This window comes from Trichosurus vulpecula, chromosome 3 (assembly GCF_011100635.1).
Source record: "Trichosurus vulpecula isolate mTriVul1 chromosome 3, mTriVul1.pri, whole genome shotgun sequence".
Taxonomy (NCBI): Eukaryota; Metazoa; Chordata; class Mammalia; order Diprotodontia; family Phalangeridae; genus Trichosurus; species Trichosurus vulpecula.
In genome coordinates, this window is record NC_050575.1 from 253418765 (window position 1) to 253436708 (window position 17944).

A 17944-nucleotide genomic window follows, 5' to 3' on the forward strand; every position below is an offset into this window, starting at 1 on the left:
ATTGTTCTTATTTTCTTTTAGTTGGTCCTCAATACCTCTCATTTGATTTTTAAAGTCTTTCTAAAGTTCTTCTATGAATTCTTTTTGGGCTGGTGACCATTTGATGTTACTCTTTGGGTTTCTTTGCTTAGTATCCTCCTCTGAATATGAACCCCTTTCTTCTCTATTTCCATAGTAACTCTCTATAGTTGGATTCTTTCTCCTTTGCCTCTGCAATTTTTTAAAATTTGTAATAGCTTAGTTTTTGTAATCATCTCTAGTCCTGGGCTATGGGAGAATGGCCTCAAGATCCTCCTTCAGTTCTCTCTTCTGGTCTCGAACCCAAGCCAAGCCCTCCACCCTCCTGTAAGTGCCTATAGCCAGCAGCATCCCTGCCCCACAGCTTCTGCACTCACTGGGTTGTCTGCTGGTTCCTTTCACCATGCCCTCCACATCCCTGCAGCACAGCTGGGTCTGGCATTCCTTCTTAGCAGAGATTCCCTTGATCTTCCCTGACTCAAATGCCCAATTCCTCTCACTGTCCCAGTAGTAAAAGTTCCTGGAGCTGGGGCTGAGGCCCCAGAAAAGCTAATCCCAGGGCTTGCTACTTGTTGCTTAAGTGGACCTAGGACCTAGTCTGGAAGTGTTACTCTTCACAGGGAACAAACCTTGTCCTGGAATTTTTCTTCAGATCTTCCCTGATGGTCCCAGGAGAGCTCCTGTTCTACCTCTACTCTTATTTATTTTTTAGCACTCTATATTCATCTCTTTTTTGGGGGAAAATCTTAAGAGCTTGGAATTTCTTGACCTACTCTGCCATCTTCCCAGAATCCTCTCCCTGTTTGTTTACTTTTGCTTCATATCACTGTATAAATGTCCTTCCAGAATTTTCCATATTCCTCATAAAAGCCCATGTTACTTGTATCATTTTTTTAAAATTCCTACATGAGTTCAAAGTCATTCCATTGAGTTATTTTTGAAAGGTGACAGTGTAGTAAAGAGAGTGTTGAATCCAGAGCCAGGAAGTTCTGAGTTCAAATCTTTTTTAAACACTTAAAAAGCAATATGACCCTGGTCATGTCACATCATCTTTATGAACCTAAATTTCTTCATTTTATCAATAAGCATAATGATAGCACATACTCCCACAAAATTACTATGAAAACTAAATGACATAATGTATAAAGAATACCTTACACACCATAAAGTACTAAGTAAGTATAATATGTGATTATTAATCTATACTTCACTATGCCACAGAAACATCTAAAAGTCTTTACTGAACCACAGAAATATTGAAAAGTGAAAATATATTCCTTTGTCTGGTGACTGATAAGAATGGAAGGACTGAATGACAGAACTAAAACTGAAGAACTAAGTATCTTTTCTGCCATTTTTATGTCTTTGTATCATTTAAGCAGAAGAGAGAAACTTGCAAGAAGGAACACTTGCATTTGGAGTTCTTAAGTATTAGGGAAAATCGAACAATAAATGAGTATTTATTAAATATTTATGTCCCAGGCATTATGCCACAAAATACAACCTTCCCTGCCCTTAAGGAGCTTACATTCTATTGGGATTGGCATGAATTAATAGGATTTCTTTTGTTTAAATCTGCCCATGGGTTTGTCTCCTTGGCTAAAATGCTTCACAAAAAGGAGGCCCACCTACATGGCTTTTCCTTCTGTTAGCATATCATGAAAATATCCACTGCAAAGAGAACTCCTTGGTAATGAAAGGCCAAATGAAGAGTATAGGTCACACAAGTAAGATGTAACATCTGCATTTGGGTAATTTTTCATATGATGCTTTTTTTCTGGCTCTCAAACAGCAAAAGCCTAAGTACGGACCACTTAAAATCTCAAAAACCTCACAGACATTAAAGACACATTCTTGACTAATTGTTCTCTCTAGAATTAAAGCAACAATGGATACACACAACACTATGGCAGGGAGGATGAGAAAAACACCAGACACCAGAGTCAAACTTCTATAAAATTCGCACTGCCGGAGACTGGAAAATCGCCTTACCCCTCCCCTCTGCCTGACCCGCGCCCCCTCCCTTCGCTAGCTTTCATTTCTCGCTTAGCTCTCATTTCCTGGCTAACTCTCGTTTCTGGGATATGACGCAGGCCTGCGTCCAATGCATAGCCACGCCTCTGGGGACGTGGCATCCTGATAATATGCTCATAAAAACCCTTACCAGGAACAATAAAGAGAGACATTTTTTACACCAGTAATGCGTCTAGTCTCCTTCCTCTCCGTGATCCCGTTCCCGAGCCTCTTGGCCCTTTAGAGCCATTAGGTTCCCCTCGAGCCTAGCTCCCCCGGCACTCTCCAGCTTCGCTGACCCACGATTGTGTGACCTGCGGGCCAGGTCACTTGGCGCCCAGCGTGGGGGCTCGAACGCTGGACAGTGACCCGATAGACGCCCCGACTCCTCCGGACTCCGAAAACCCCCTTAAGGTAAGTGTTCGCGTCTATCGACATCATGGGATCACAACTATCCAAAGAACAGGTTTTTGTTAAAGATTTAAAACAAAGCTTCAAAGAGAGAGGAATAAGGATAAAGAAAAAAGACCTTTTAAAGTTTTTTATTTTTATAGATAAGGTATGTCCCTGGTTCATTGTTAATGGTCCAGATATACACCCGGGGAAATGGCAGAAAGTAGGGAGAGATCTTAATGAAAGATTGAAACAAGAAGGTCCCGAGTCAGTTCCCATAAATGCTTTCTCCCTCTGGACCTTAATTAATGACATTATTGAGGGATCAACAGGAGACAAAGGTGCCCGCCAGTTACTCGTTCAGGCGGAATCCTGTCTCGCGCCGCTTTCTCGGGCTGCTTCTGCATCCTCCCTTCACGCAGAAAACTCACAAGACAAAGAGGAAGCAAAATCTCCTCCCCCTACTATTATGCCCCCTCCTGCAAAGTCCATTTACCCGCCACTCCCTAACCCTGTTGAAGAGACACTCACTTTCCCGGTCTTCCCTACCGAGAGGAAAGTCAGCATGAATACTGCCCCCGAAAACGAAAGCGGCCCGCTCCCTGACGAGAACGCAGCCAATTTGGACGTTGAGGCTGCTGCATACAACCCTCAAGAAGTGTTCGTATCCCATGCTTTCTCCCCACCCCCCTATTTACTACCCCCCCTCGTGGACCTTTCCCAAATCCAAAGAGATTTGACCCAGCGCATGGCTGAATTAAGAAAGACAGTCAATATGCAGAATCAATATCACCAGATGGTAAAGGAGTTCTCGGCGCTACAAGCGTCCCTGCAGAAGGCACTGCTTCCTCCCTCTGCCCCAAAAGGTACTCTTATAGCACTCCCTCAAGACAAAATTCCCCAACCAAAACAGAAACAGAAATCCCTTCTCTTTCCTGTTCTTAGAAGCAATACACAAAATAGACCTAAAGATGCAGAGGACACAAACTCTGATAAGCACCCCCCTGAAAATAGCGCAGGACTTGAGGAGTCCGATGAGGAAAGCCAGGAGGAGGAGGTGGAGAATGATGACCAGGAATCTGATTCAGAGGAGGACAGTAAATCATGCTCCTCTAAATACAAAGCCCCAAAGTTTAAGAATATCAAAGATCTCCATGCAGCAGTGAAAAAATATGGTCCCAATGCCCCTTTCACTCTCTCTGCCCTTGAGGCTATAGGACAAGGAGGTTATCTGCTGCCCGGGGAATGGGTGCGAGTAGCTCAGGCCGCCCTATCAAGGGAACAATTCCTAACCTGGAAAGCAGAACTTGAATATCACTGTCAAACCATCGAAAAAAGAAACTTGAAATCTAAGGCTAATAGGGATTGGACTTTTGAAAAATTAGCAGGACGAGGTGAATATGCGTTAGAGAAAAAACAAAGAAAGTTACCTACAGGCTTGCTAGAACAGACTGCTCACGCGGCTAATCGCGCTTGGAGAGCCCTTCCTGTTACAGGCTCCCCCTTTACACCCCTTAATAAGATCACTCAAAGAAAAGATGAAGAGTACTCTGACTTTGTCAGTCGACTGTTAGAGACGGCTGAGAGGACATTAGGAAATGAGGCATCAGATGATTTAATTATCAAAAGACTGGCTTTTGAGAATGCAAATGGCCCATGTAGGAGTGTACTGAATGGTCAATGGCAGGATAAGACATTAAATGAGATGATTAAACTATGCCGCGATATCCAAGATCCTACAGCAGCACAAATTGAAAAAATGTCTCAGGCGGTATTGGCCTTACAAAACCCTATGAAAAACATGTCAGAGGCATTTCTAACTATAGGAGCAGCTGTCGGTAATAGTATAAAAACCTGTTTTAAATGTGGAGCCGAGGGTCATTTTGCCAGACAATGCCCCATGAATCAACCTAATCCCACCGCTCAGAAAAGGCGCGCAGCACCTGCCACCCCGTGTCCCAGGTGCAGAAAAGGGTTTCACTGGGGGAATACATGCAGAGCAACACATGATATAGAGGGCAAACCCCTCCCCCGTTGTCGGGAAACAGCTGGCGGGGTCCGCCCCGGACCCCTCAAGGACTGGCCCAGCCAGCCACGGGGACCCACCCTGCCCACAGCTCTCCAGAGCAACGGCAGGCAGTGCAGGAGTGGACTTGTGTGCCACCGCCGCCGCAATATTGAGACCGGAGGACGGCCCACAAATCCTCCCTACGGGAGTCTTCGGCCCTCCGCCCAGAGGTTCCTTTATCCTCATTATTGGCCGTGCCTCTACCACCCTTCAAGGAATAACAATACACCCAACTATTGTCGATAATGACTATGCAGGAGAGATTAAGATAATTGCTTCTGCTCTGAAAGATACTGTGAGAATCCAGCCCAATCAGCGCATTGCCCAAGCCCTCCCTCTTCCTATGAATACCACCTTTCCTGCTTCTAAAAATAAGAGGGGCAATTCAACACCTGGGTCCTCAGACATTTACTGGGCCCAGGCTCTGTCACAAGAGAGGCCTACACTAATGCTCAAAATACAAGGTAAACCCTTCATGGGCTTGCTCGATTCTGGGGCTGATTCAACCATCATTTCTGAATCACACTGGCCGTCTGCCTGGCCGTTACAGCCCTCTCTAACCCACCTCCAAGGCATAGGGCAAAGTTCCAACACCATGCAATCCTCACAACTGTTACAGTGGGAAGATCGAGAGGGTAATAGAGGAACAATCCGTCCCTTTGTAGTCCCTTGCCTCCCTGTTAATCTATGGGGAAGAGATATCCTCTCACAAATGGGAGTTATCATGTGCAGCCCTAGCTCAGTTGTTACAGAGCAAATGCTAAGTCAAGGCTTTTTACCCCGCCAAGGACTAGGAAAAAATAAACAAGGCATCACTCAACCTTTACATATACAATCTCACCCTGACCGCTCCGGCCTTGGTTTCCAGACACATTTTTCATAAGGGCCACTGGTCCCCTCAGCCTACAGGCGGATAAGATTACATGGAGATCTGAGACTCCCGTCTGGATTGACCAGTGGCCCCTTCCTAAAGAAAAACTAGAGGCTGCAATAATGTTAGTTCAACAACAATTGACTGCGGGTCACATAGAACCCTCCAACTCTCCTTGGAATACTCCAATTTTTGTTATTAAAAAGAAGTCAGGTGCCTGGAGATTGCTCCATGATTTAAGGGCGGTCAATAAGACCATGATCCCCATGGGATCGCTGCAACCGGGTCTTCCCTGCACCCGTAGCAATCCCGGCAGGTTTCCAAAAAATTGTAATAGACCTCAAGGACTGCTTCTTTTCCATTCCTCTCCACCCCGACGACTCCAAAAGATTCGCCTTCACTGTCCCAGTTACCAATTGCGTAGGACCCTCTCCTCGCTTTCAATGGAAAGTTCTCCCCCAAGGCATGACCAACAGCCCTACCCTTTGCCAGAAGTATGTTGCCCAGACAATCGACCCCTTTCGCTTACAATTTCCACAACTTTATATCATTCACTATATGGATGACATTCTTATTGCTGGGCCCTGCGAGCAGGAATTTCTTAGAATTGTTTGTACAAGGTTATATATCCCCTTGCTTGCCTTCTCCCCCTTGCCTCTCTGCACTACCATCCCACCCTGGTAGTGGGAGATGCCCAATTCTCGCGAGACTTGATCAAATAAAGCTTCTGTTTTGTTTCTACCTTGAGAAAACCGAGACACCTCTGTTTTTGTTTATTTTGAGCCTGTGGTTTGTCCCACACAGTTGGGGGCTCGGCCGGGACCCCCTCGATTGGGGGGGGGTTCTCCTCACCAGGGAGCAGGACCCAGCGCGCACCACATAGATTTATTGGGGGTTCCTGGTCCTGGTGTGGGGCTCCACCCAGTTGGGGGAAAATCCCGAAGAGAGGGACTCGGAGGAACAGAAGCTGTGCTAGGTTCCGACATTCCAAAAAGTAAGAGATAAGAGAAAAGAGTCTGTTGAGTCTCTGACTCGGGGAGTGCGGCGACGGCTCCCGACCAAATTATGGGGAAAATCGATCTAAGTCTGTGCAGTCGGAGCACAAATGTGAGGTACCTTTAGGCAATCGATTGCAAAATTGGAATGAACAACAAAAGTAGAAAGGAAAATGGCCATAGACAAGAGCTCTTAAAATATTTGACCTAGGTGGGTGGAATGGATTTTTCCTGGTGTTTTGAGAAAAGCTCTCCCAGGGAAAATGAAAAACAAAAAGCTTTTGGATTTCTGTATCTTTGTGTCTGTGTCTGTCTGTATCTGTGCTTCTGTGTGTGTGTAATCTGACACCCTGTAATGTCCACTATCTGGCTTTCTCTCCCTCCCTGACTCCTCCTGGCATGCAGAGGAGCGGGAGGGCGGGGGAGAGAGAGAGAGAGAGAGAGAAGAATGTTTTCTTGTTTAAGTTATGTGATGGAAAAGGCTAGGTAAAGAGGAGTGTCAGGTCAGAATTAGAAAGAAATAAAGTATGTGCAGTTTTACAGGGGCTTTCATCAAAGTCCACCAGAAAGGAAAGGCAAGAAAGTTTAACCATGTAGGGAAGAGACGTGTGAAGGAAGTTTAAAAAAGGCATAATCTATTTGCACAAATAGTGTGAATAGAGGTTTTGAGAGTGCAAGGTGGAAACTTTTGGGAAGTTGTTTTAAAAAAATGATATATATATATATATATATGCTCTTTCTGTCTCCCTCCATCCCAGATCTGGCCAATTTGGAATGTGGAGAGATAAGAAAGGAGGCGGGGACCTTTTCCCTGAAATTCAAATGTGTTACTCCTGATTTGATGCTTAAGATAAAGTCAGAATTTCTCATACCATTTGGCACTAAGGCAAATTTGGAAAATGCATAAGGAAGAGACACTCTGAGTCTCCCAGTATGAGGAGAAAGGGACATGGTACCACTGGATCTTTTCCGGAGTCCCACTCACCTTAGACTGGCAAATTCAAAGCTCTCACTTCCAAAAAAGTTTTTAAGGAGTGAACACAGAAGTAAAATTTACTCGAGAAAAAAATTAGAACTATTAAGATCTTGATTTAGCAGATTCTGTTAACCATAGATAATCTGGTGAAGTATATGAAACCTTTTTCAAAATAATAATACACGTATGAATGTGAAGGAAAATCAGTTTATATGACGAAAGATATTCTGTATCCCCCTCCAATCCGTAGACTCCTTGGGGGGTTAAGAATTCCAGCTCTATGTCAGAAGTATATACAAAGATGTTTTAATTCCTGTGTGGTGAATGAGAATCACCATGAGACTAGTATAGATAAAAAAGTTGGAAAATATTTAATGACATAACGGTATTAAATCTATAGAGTTAATAGTAGTTTTCAATATACAACTACAGAGATCCTTACGTGCAATTTAGTGACCCTCATTCCTGTTTGAATTTGAAACAAGTGGTTTAAAGCTTCCAAAATAGAGAAATATGACCAGAGAATGAGAGCCAATCTGAACATATTTTACCCAAAAGACTGTTGCTTATTACATTCCTGAGAAACAGAAATACTTCCTAAAATAGGAATTAGCTCAATAGATATAGGTATTTCTAACTTGCTGTGATTTTCCTAAGTTTGTGACTTGAAAAGTTTAAAAAGTGATTTGGCTGCGAATATACAATAGAGGGTTGGCTCCTTTTCAAATATAATTACCTCACTGACAACAGCCCTGGACCCCGGGCACCCTGAAGCCCACACTTCTAGGCAATTGCCCCCCTCCCACTGGAACCTGGAATTTTTGCTCCTAGTCTTCCAAACCTGACAACCCCTGTTAGAAAGTAAAGATCTCTCAGAGACCCTCCTAAATGACTCCTTAGACCTTTAATTCAGGTGCTGGACTCTGCAGCTTCCCAGCACCTTCCCCCCCTTCGCGCCCCCCCCTTTCAGTCCACAGCTAGGCTCTGCAACTATGAGGAGAGAAGAAAAGCCTCTATGCTTGGTAAGCCTAAAATATGTAATGATTTGGGAATGCAATTAATGTCATCTGAAAATCTTTCTATTTGTACTATTAGTGTGCTTCTAAATTGTAGTAAAATGTCCTATATTGCAAAACTTAAGTAACCGAAGATAGTGTTAGACAAAGCAATTATTAATCTGAATTCTGTTGAAGAGAAGAAGAAAAAAAAATGATATGAAAACAATTGTGTAAAACTGGTTAAGTTACTTCCTCAGCCTAATCTGGCATAGTAAGGGATAAAATTAAGAAATTGCAAGAAGAATTGGTCCAGAGGCGTAAAGAGCTTTTAAATAACCCCCTCTGGAACGGTTTACATGGGCTTCTCCCATACCTCCTCCCCCTTCTTGGGCCTCTGGTGGGTCTTCTCTTGCTCCTTTCCTTTGGCCCCTGGGCTTTTAAACAAATTAACCACTTTTGTTAAGTCTCAAGTAGATTCAGCCATTGCCAGGAAGAGCCACATATTTTACAGCAGACTACAGGAACAAGACACCACTGAACAGCAGGAAGAGCGACTACAATTCACGGAAGACCTTCTAAAGGAGCCCTGGCATCGGCGATTGGAAGACAAACCTTTGTGCCCTGTGCAATAAAGCCAATCAACCTCTTCCCCTTTTTGCCCGACCAGCTTCGCCTTAGCTCTGTCACCAAATTCTTATCTTTTGACCTTTGAATTCACTCTTCCCACCCTTCTTTCTCCATTTAAACAGTCCTGCTGACCCTCTGAAGGACGGCTGTGGCTGAGCCCATGACGGGATTATTGCAACCCTGAATGAAGGATGGTTGAGGTCTGGTTGAAACTGGCCGTAAGACCCTCTGATCACCATGACGGGCAACCTCCAGTGGCGCAAGTCGCAGGGCTGTAGTACCCTACTGTAAACACCCCGCCCGGACGACCTAAGACAGTGATCAAGGGCGGGCTCTCAAAATCCATTGTACACCTGACGCTCTCACCTCATTATCAGAACCAAGTTGCATAGCCTAAGACAGGCCAGTCACCCTTTCCTTAAAATAAAAATGGGGGACATGCCGGAGACTGGAAAATCGCCTTACCCCTCCCCTCTGCCTGACCCGCGCCCCCTCCCTTCGCTAGCTTTCATTTCTCGCTTAGCTCTCATTTCCTGGCTAACTCTCGTTTCTGGGATATGACGCAGGCCTGCGTCCAATGCATAGCCACGCCTCTGGGGACGTGGCATCCTGATAATATGCTCATAAAAACCCTTACCAGGAACAATAAAGAGAGACATTTTTTACACCAGTAATGCGTCTAGTCTCCTTCCTCTCCGTGATCCCGTTCCCGAGCCTCTTGGCCCTTTAGAGCCATTAGGTTCCCCTCGAGCCTAGCTCCCCCGGCACTCTCCAGCTTCGCTGACCCACGATTGTGTGACCTGCGGGCCAGGTCATCGCACAGCCTTGTTTGTCCTCCACATCCTCACTCCCTGATATTTCCATTGTAACTCACTGAAGGCAGTACAAAGCTTATTCAAACACCGGTATTTGATATCTATTTTTGGTGTATCATGGCCACTGGAATCTTTCAATTCAATGCTTTTCACTGGCACTAGGGATTTTGATATAAACTTGTTCACCATAGCTTGAAACATTTATATGTTTCTTTCTACTCAAATCTCCTCACTGACATTTTAGAATCGATGACATTTCTAACAAAATGTTTATATTTCCATATTTTCTTTTCTAAATAACTCAGGAATTAGGACTAATATGGATGATTACCTACATAAGAATATCTCCTTTGAATTTATATAAACTCATTTCATGTTTAAAAAAAAGCTGTGTTCAGCTACATAGGTCTATATCTGTCCTTGTGTTTATAACAAATTGAATTTGAGCTTGATATAGGATTTATTCATGTTTTGTTTGAAATCAGTTTATCTAGCTTATTACACCCATTACTGACCATCATTAAGAGATGTGTTTGGATCCCATAATCATGTATGAATTACAAAGCTAGTCTTGGGATGTGAACCAGTGTGACCTTATGTCATCAGTATTTGAATAAAAGGATAGGTCCTAATAAAGCAAAATATGTTTAATTAACTTAATAAATGATTAATCTTCACAATAGCATTGTAAATAGGGCACATTCATTAATTGCCATAAAGCCCTTGATCATTCTAGAACATTGTTGTTCAGCCATTTTTAGTCATGCCTGTCTCTTTGTGATCCCACTTAGGGTTTTCATGGCAGAGATACTGAAGTGGTTTACCATTTTCTTCTCCAGTTCATTTTACAGATGAGAAAACTGAGGCAAACAGGGTTAAGAGACTTGCCCAAGGTCACACAGTTAGTAAGTATCTGAGACCTGATTTGAACTCAGGAAGATGAGGCTTCCTGACTCCAGGCCTAGCCCTCTATCCACTGCACTACCAAGTGCTCCAATTAGCCCAGATTTAAAATAGAATGACATAAGGAACAAATATCCGCATATGTACATGTATGTAAAAATGTGTATGTAAATATAATACATAACCCTCAAAAGAAAGTTGTTTTTGAATGAATCCATGCATCTATAGTCATACCTTGGTAAACAGCTTTAAAACCAGGGGAGCCAATGCTGTCATCAGACTGGAGGTGTAGCCACATTTGATTGCTCATACTCACGATAAGATCAGGTACACTAGATCCAGTGAGTCTGTACAGAAAGGCAAGCAACAATATTAATTAATATAATATTTGTATCTGCTGTTAAGAAAAGTTATGGTAATATTAAAATTAAAAACACAATCATTCTTACATGAAACAATTTTCCTATGATTGCCCATACGTTACAAAGGGCATGAAAAATCTTTATAAAAATCATTCTTAATTAGAACAGCCTTCCTTCAGTTAATCTAGAACTACTTTCAGTTTATATTAATTTGCAGATCCAATGCTGTTTTTAAAAATGAATTTGACAATGCATTTGTAACTGTAGTGTCATTTGTCTTCCTTTCAAATCTATCTCATATGAACACAGATACAATCTGTTACCCATGTTCTGGATATAATGCCCCATCATCCAAATGTATTCATTCATTTGTCTGTTCATTCATTGACTAGTATGGGAAGAGAACTGTACTAGGCTAACTCTGAAAAGGGAGAAAATTCATAACTGAGAAACTGCTTTGATTCTATCACAATATGTTCAGATGGTTTATCATTTTATGTGCTTATATTCATATTTCTCCCTCAAAATCTCTTCCAATATGTCTTAACATATTTTAGCAGAATGTAAGGACTGCATTACATTGGTCACTTGGCTGAAAGTCAAAACTGAAATGCATTTGGCAATATTTAATAAACTCTCTGAATGTAAATGTGCACATCACCCAAAGTATAAGTAACAATGAGTGCACTGGAAAAAACAGTCATATCACGAATCCTGTCAGCTCCTCAAAAGAAACACTAAAGACAGTGACTTTACTCCAAATCTTGGCAGTGAAGCATGTACAAAAGTGGAGGAGAAAATTGATTTCACCAAAACAAATGTCTCTAATCATATAGGAAGCATTGCTTGAAGCCACATAGATCCAAGAATATGAACCCCTGATTTGTCCCATCCATCACACCATTTGTCTGTCAGCCCTGGATTCCTACCTTAGGCAGAGGAAAACACCTGATGCCTCAGAGGAAGATGAATAGCAGTCATTAAATGTCAAATAATGTGCAAAGTTGTGCACAAAATGAAAAAAAAAATAAAGTATTTCAATGATGTGTCCAGTTGCTGAAGAGTATATTACTTCGAGGATTATCTTAAAATTTCTGTCTGTGTGATCATGTGTTTCATATTTTAGTCTAAGTGTTATCCTTGTATCCTTATTCACAGGATTATGTTACCAAAAAGGCAGTTTCATTCTTTACCACATAAGTCTCATATCAATCCTTTTTGACTAAGGAAAAAAATAAAATGGGAAAGGCCTGTCTTTGAAATTTCATACCCATCGTTTTTAAGGGCCTTTTTACTTATGCTCTATAACATGGCAGGAAAAAGGAGAAAAGGGAAAAACTTACTTTATCTCTTAGTTCAAGTTAAAGCATACACGTATGTACATATGGATTATTATCCTTCAGACTATGACACCTTAACCATTGCTTCTATGCATATGATAGAACCAACTTAAAAGTACACACACACACACACACACACACACACACAAACACACACACATTTTATCTTATTGTTAAAACTCTGCTCTTTCCTCATTTGAAAATAAATTGTCCTGTTGTGCTAAGGAACCACTGTTTAGTTGAATTGGCCTTTTAATTTTTCTCCTACTAAATCAAGAAGTTTAACTATACTTATCTGAACACTTTTATTTTTTAAATAATATTTTGGGGGAATAGAAAAAATACCCTAAACCTGGCTCTGCCAATTATTACTTCTATGACCTTGGGCAAGTCACTTAACCTCTGTGGGCCTCAGTTTCCTCAATTCAAAAATGAAAGGGCTCGACTAGACAGCTACCTTCTAATGATCCTTCTCTCTAAATTTACAATCCGATGGTCTTACTTCCAAAATGAATGGAAGTCATTTTATTGCATTTGATATTACATAATACACAATAATTAAAGATTTAAATGATGACAAGAAAAATACTTAAAAAGCAATTTTAAGGTCTTTGAATTTAAGGAGGAGAGATGTTCAAACTGAATCTGAATGAGTCTTAGATGGGGATATTTTAGAGAGGATTCATGCTCAAGTGAGAGACTGAACTGGCTGGACTTAAGATCTTTTCCTATTCTATGATTTTATGAAGTGACAAAAGTAGGAACTGATTATAATTTTGAGTTTTTTTGTCAGCCAAGGAAAAATGCAAATGTGTTGGGTTATATAGTTTACACTGTCTAATAAAAGAAAGTACATATGTCCTACTACAGAGATAATAAACACATATTTTTTAAACTAGATATGTGCTATCACTACTATAGGGAACTCCCAGAGAAGATGCACCCTTGAACAATGCAGATCTGCAACAACTGTAGAACTTAGTCTTAGAAAATTGCCAGGAGGCAATGAGATTGCCTAGGGTTACACTGCCAGTATTTTATAGAGGCAAGATTTGAACCCATGACTTCCTGGAACTGAGCTAGAGGTTCCCTATACACAATGTTATCCTGTCTCTCTTCCAAAAACTACAACAAAACTTCTATTTTTATAGAACTTGAAAATTTACAAAATATTGTATGAGTCTCTAAACAGCTGTGTGAGTTAGGTATGTGGAGATTAACTCTATTTTGTAGATAATAAACTGAAACAACTCAGAGGGGGCAGGTGATTTGCTCATGGTCAAACAGCTAATAAACATCTGTGAGATGGGATTTGAACAGTTTTCCTGTGTCCAAAGCCATCATTCTACCTATTGTGATTTTCTGACTACCTAAAATTTGCCTCTGCTAACCTTGCACAATAATGATGTATGTACCAGGTAATGGATAAATGCATAAAAAGTTTAATCAAGATAATGATAGATTTGGACGATCCAGACACACTCAAGTATCTGTATTAAAATGCATGAAATCTTTATACATATGAGTTAAAGTTTGTAAAATGATTTTGGAGATTTGAAATAGATGCTTTAAATCTTTAGTTTTCTTAAGAAGTATGGCATAGAGAAAATATGCTGGATTGATTAGCAAAGTTTTAACTCTATTTCTGCCACAAACTTGCTATGTGACCTTGGGTAAATCATTTCCCTTCCTCTGAGCTTCTGCCTTCTCATATAAAATAAAGGAATTGAACTAGATAAACTTTAAGTTTCCTTTCAGCTCTACAATTTAATGGTATGTTACACATATACTGATGAGACCTTTGTTGTGTGTAGAGTTACTGAATAGGATTGCATAGGATCAAAGACCTAGACTGGAGAGGGCTTGTAGAAAGAGTCTAGCTCAATACCCTCATTTTAAAGGTGAGCAAACTTCGGCCAAAAGAGGTCACATAAGCCATAAGCATCAGATATGGGATTTATATTCAGGTCTTTCCATGCCTGAGGAAGACTTTTCCCCCCATAGCCGATCATAATGGACTCAGCGCAATTTTACTAAGCTTTAATAGTTTAAAGCTGCTCTACATATTCTAATATACCCCCATGACTCCAGAGAAACTGTGGTGTAATAGAACACTAGAGTTAGAATCAGAAGAAGCATTTTGAAAGCTCCGAATAAGGATTGGCTCTTATTAGATGTCTTTAAACAAAGATGGAATTTTCTGGTATGTTAGAGAAGGAGTTTGTCTTTCAACATCTTTCAAATATGCCCCCTTCTCTTCTCTAACACTAGCACCCCTCTAGTGCAGGCCCTTATGACATCACACCTGGACTATTGTAATAGCCTGCTAGTGGGTTTGCCTGCCTGAAGACTCTCCCCACTCCAGTTCATCCCTTACTCTGCCACCGAATGATTTTCCTAAAGTATCTGTCCAACTATGCCACATTCCTACTCAACAAACTCCAGTGGTTCCCTAATGCCTCCAAGATCAAATACAAAATGCTTTGTTTGGCATTCAAAGCCCTTCATAACCTAGTCTCCTCTTACCTTTCTAAATTTCTTCTACCTTATTCCCTATCACCGATTCACTAATCCAGTGAAACTGGCCTCCCAGCTGTTCCAGAAACAAGACACTCCATTCCTCAGCTCCAGTGATTTTCTTTGGCTGTCCCCCATGCCTGGAATGCACTCCATCTCTCATGATTTTCCTCTTTGTGTCCCATGTATTCTGCATATAATTTTATTTGTATATATTTGTTTACATATTATCTCTACCATTAGATTGTAAATTCACTGAAGACAGGGACTGTTTTGCCTCTTTTTGTATCCCCAGCACTTAGCAGAGTGACTGGAACATAACAGGAACCTAATAAATATTTATTGAGTTAATGACTGATTGAGTTAGAGGATGGAGTAAATGAGCACTGAGTTTCTTTCCAACTCTCAAATTCTGTGAGTCAATAAAGACCTGGGTTTGAATCACAGATTTTAGACTTACTAGCTATCTAATACTTAACCTCTCATAGCCTCCATTTCACCATCTCTAAAGAGGATAATGATGAAGTTGGGAGGAGAGTGCTTTGTAAACTACAGAGTGCTATACAAATATGAGTTATTATTCTATGTAAGACATGGTTCAAAGTCAGTAACATTTAATAAATTATACTTAGTATAGTAAAGATTTATTCAAGGATGCAGTGACCTTTGATGATGCATCCCTCTTCTCCTTAGTATCACTGGACATAAATGCAAGATTCTTTGCATATGAAAATGGGTCAGAGTTATTTTTATGCTTAATTGCTCCCATATGGCATGGTCACTCTTGGATGCTCTGGTAACTGTTTTTATTAGAGTATATAAAACAGCAGCATCTCTTGGTAACCCCATTTCAGAACAGCTTTTTTTCTTTGGCCCTAGGCAAAAGGTTCGGCAGTTCTACCCTAACCTGAACAAATGGAACTGCTAGGTAGAAATGGATTGAATGACCTAAGCACACTATAGAAGGTTATCAAATCATGGTGACAGATGTGAGATGCCACGTGTCTAAAAATGGAATGGATTACAATTGTATTTCACTAACTTGTGCCTACCTGGGAATTTGCTACTAAGTCACTAAATTGTCTATATGCTATATACATTGAAGTAATTGTTAAAAAGTAAATGCCCTGGAATCAAGAGAACAATATATACAATGAAAACATTTAAAAACCCCCATTAGAACAGAGATTAATGCAATGACCAGCAGAATGGTAGAGAAATATATTTCTCTTCATTCCACATAGGAGTAGAGATACAGAATCAAAGGATCACAGATTTGGAGCTCAATGGGAACTTAAAAGATGCCTGATCTAATCCACTCAGTTTACATATTAGTACATTGAGACTCAGAGAGGTTAAATTAGACAAGATCACACACAGGAATTATGATTGAGGTAGGACAGAAGCGCAATGAAATTAGTTTGGAATCCGGTGATAAATCTGTGTTCAAATCTCAGCTCTGCTGCTATTTATTACCTAAATTACCTTCACCAATTCATTTAACCTCTGTGGTCCTCAGTTTCTTCCTCTGTAAAATCAGTGGGTTGGACTAGGCAGTCTCTAAAGTCCCTTCCAGCTTTTGGAGATGGGTATTGTGACAGGTGAAAGGTGAAATGACTAAGGAAACAGAGGTTGGATCGATTTATTAAGCAACGCATGGCAACTGCCTAACAAATCGGGTCCAGGCCCCTTCCTGATCTTAGGGCTGGATCCTGAATACAGAAGGGGATAGACTTTTACACATTAAAAACAATTAATCAGATAAGGGCAATTAATTAAAAGGAAACAATAAAACATTAGCTAATCTGCTAATTGGATGAAAGACTAGGGACTTTACAAGTTGAGAGAGGGAGAGCAAACAGATGTAATTCTCTGAATTGAGAAAAAGAGTTGTCCCACTTCCCCTCAAGTATGTGTAAACAACCAAAGGAACATGGAAACAAGAACTCATTGATTGATCAGGGTCCAGTTTTCAGGTAAGACACATGGTTTACTTAAGATGTACACTTGTGAAAAAACTCCTTCACTTGATCTTTGGATCTGACTGAGTTTCTGGTCAACATAACTTAAGTCCTTAGTTAAGGATCTCTGAGTAGCAGGGAGAGGTAGTCCAATTTCCCAGCCTTGCAGGGCTAGGTTCAAATAATACAGTAAGGTTTTCTCCCAATTCTCGCAGTTGAATAAACTTTTTCTCACAAGATAGAAGTTAGACTAGACCCATAACTGAATAGAAAGGGAACTAAGCTAGCTCCAAATTTGATTCACAAGATGAAAGGAGTGTGATTCGCTGAACTCCCACAATTAATCACTTTCTGTCCTAATCCCCTCAATTCCCTCAGTATACATATAGGAGGTAGCATGTGCAAGAGGACTTAGATCACCTCCAGCACCTGGCAACCACCTTTCCTTAGACCCTGAAAGAGACAGTCTAGGAGCTGGGCCCCAAGAGCTCTTGGAATAACAATGCCCCCCAGGCCACCAACTCTGCCACTATAGCCAACATTTAAAAGCCTATGGATTTGAACCCATATCTCCTCACTCCAAATTCAGTAATCTTTCTACTGTGAACATGCCTGTAGCCTCTGGCACTTTCTTAATACAATTAATAGTCTATAATTAAAAGTCATATGTGTCCAAAAAGACAGAAGATATTATGCCAATTCTTATGATAGAGGAATTAGGCTTATTATTATTATTTATTACCTAGCATTTATATTGTACTTTAAATTTTGCAAAGCACTTTATAGATATTGTCATTTTATCCTTACAACAACTCTGGGAAGTAAGTGCTATTATTATCCATCCCCACCCTCCTACCCATATCCCAGCAAAGAAATAAGCTGAAACGGAGAGAGATTAAACGAATTGCCCAGAGTCACATGGTAAATGTCTGAGGCCAAATGGGAACTCAGGTGTTCCTGATTCCAGGTTCATAATTTTCACTGTACCATTTACTGGCTTGTAGACATTTATTGTTTCTAGTTAAAAAATTGAATGGGATGGCAGTTACAATGAAGTAAATGCAGAACTTTCTAATAATTATAGCTA

At 40.8% G+C, this 17944-nt stretch overlaps 1 protein-coding gene across 1 annotated transcript in view; it reads right to left on the reverse strand.

The window, feature by feature from the left end:
- The window catches only part of LOC118843733 (CUB and sushi domain-containing protein 1-like), a 2679416-nt gene that overhangs the window by 709228 nt on the left and 1952244 nt on the right, over nucleotides 1-17944 (reverse strand). The window contains 1 exon segment of the mRNA XM_036751485.1: nucleotides 10912-11024. Coding sequence (XP_036607380.1) covers nucleotides 10912-11024 — 113 coding nt within the window.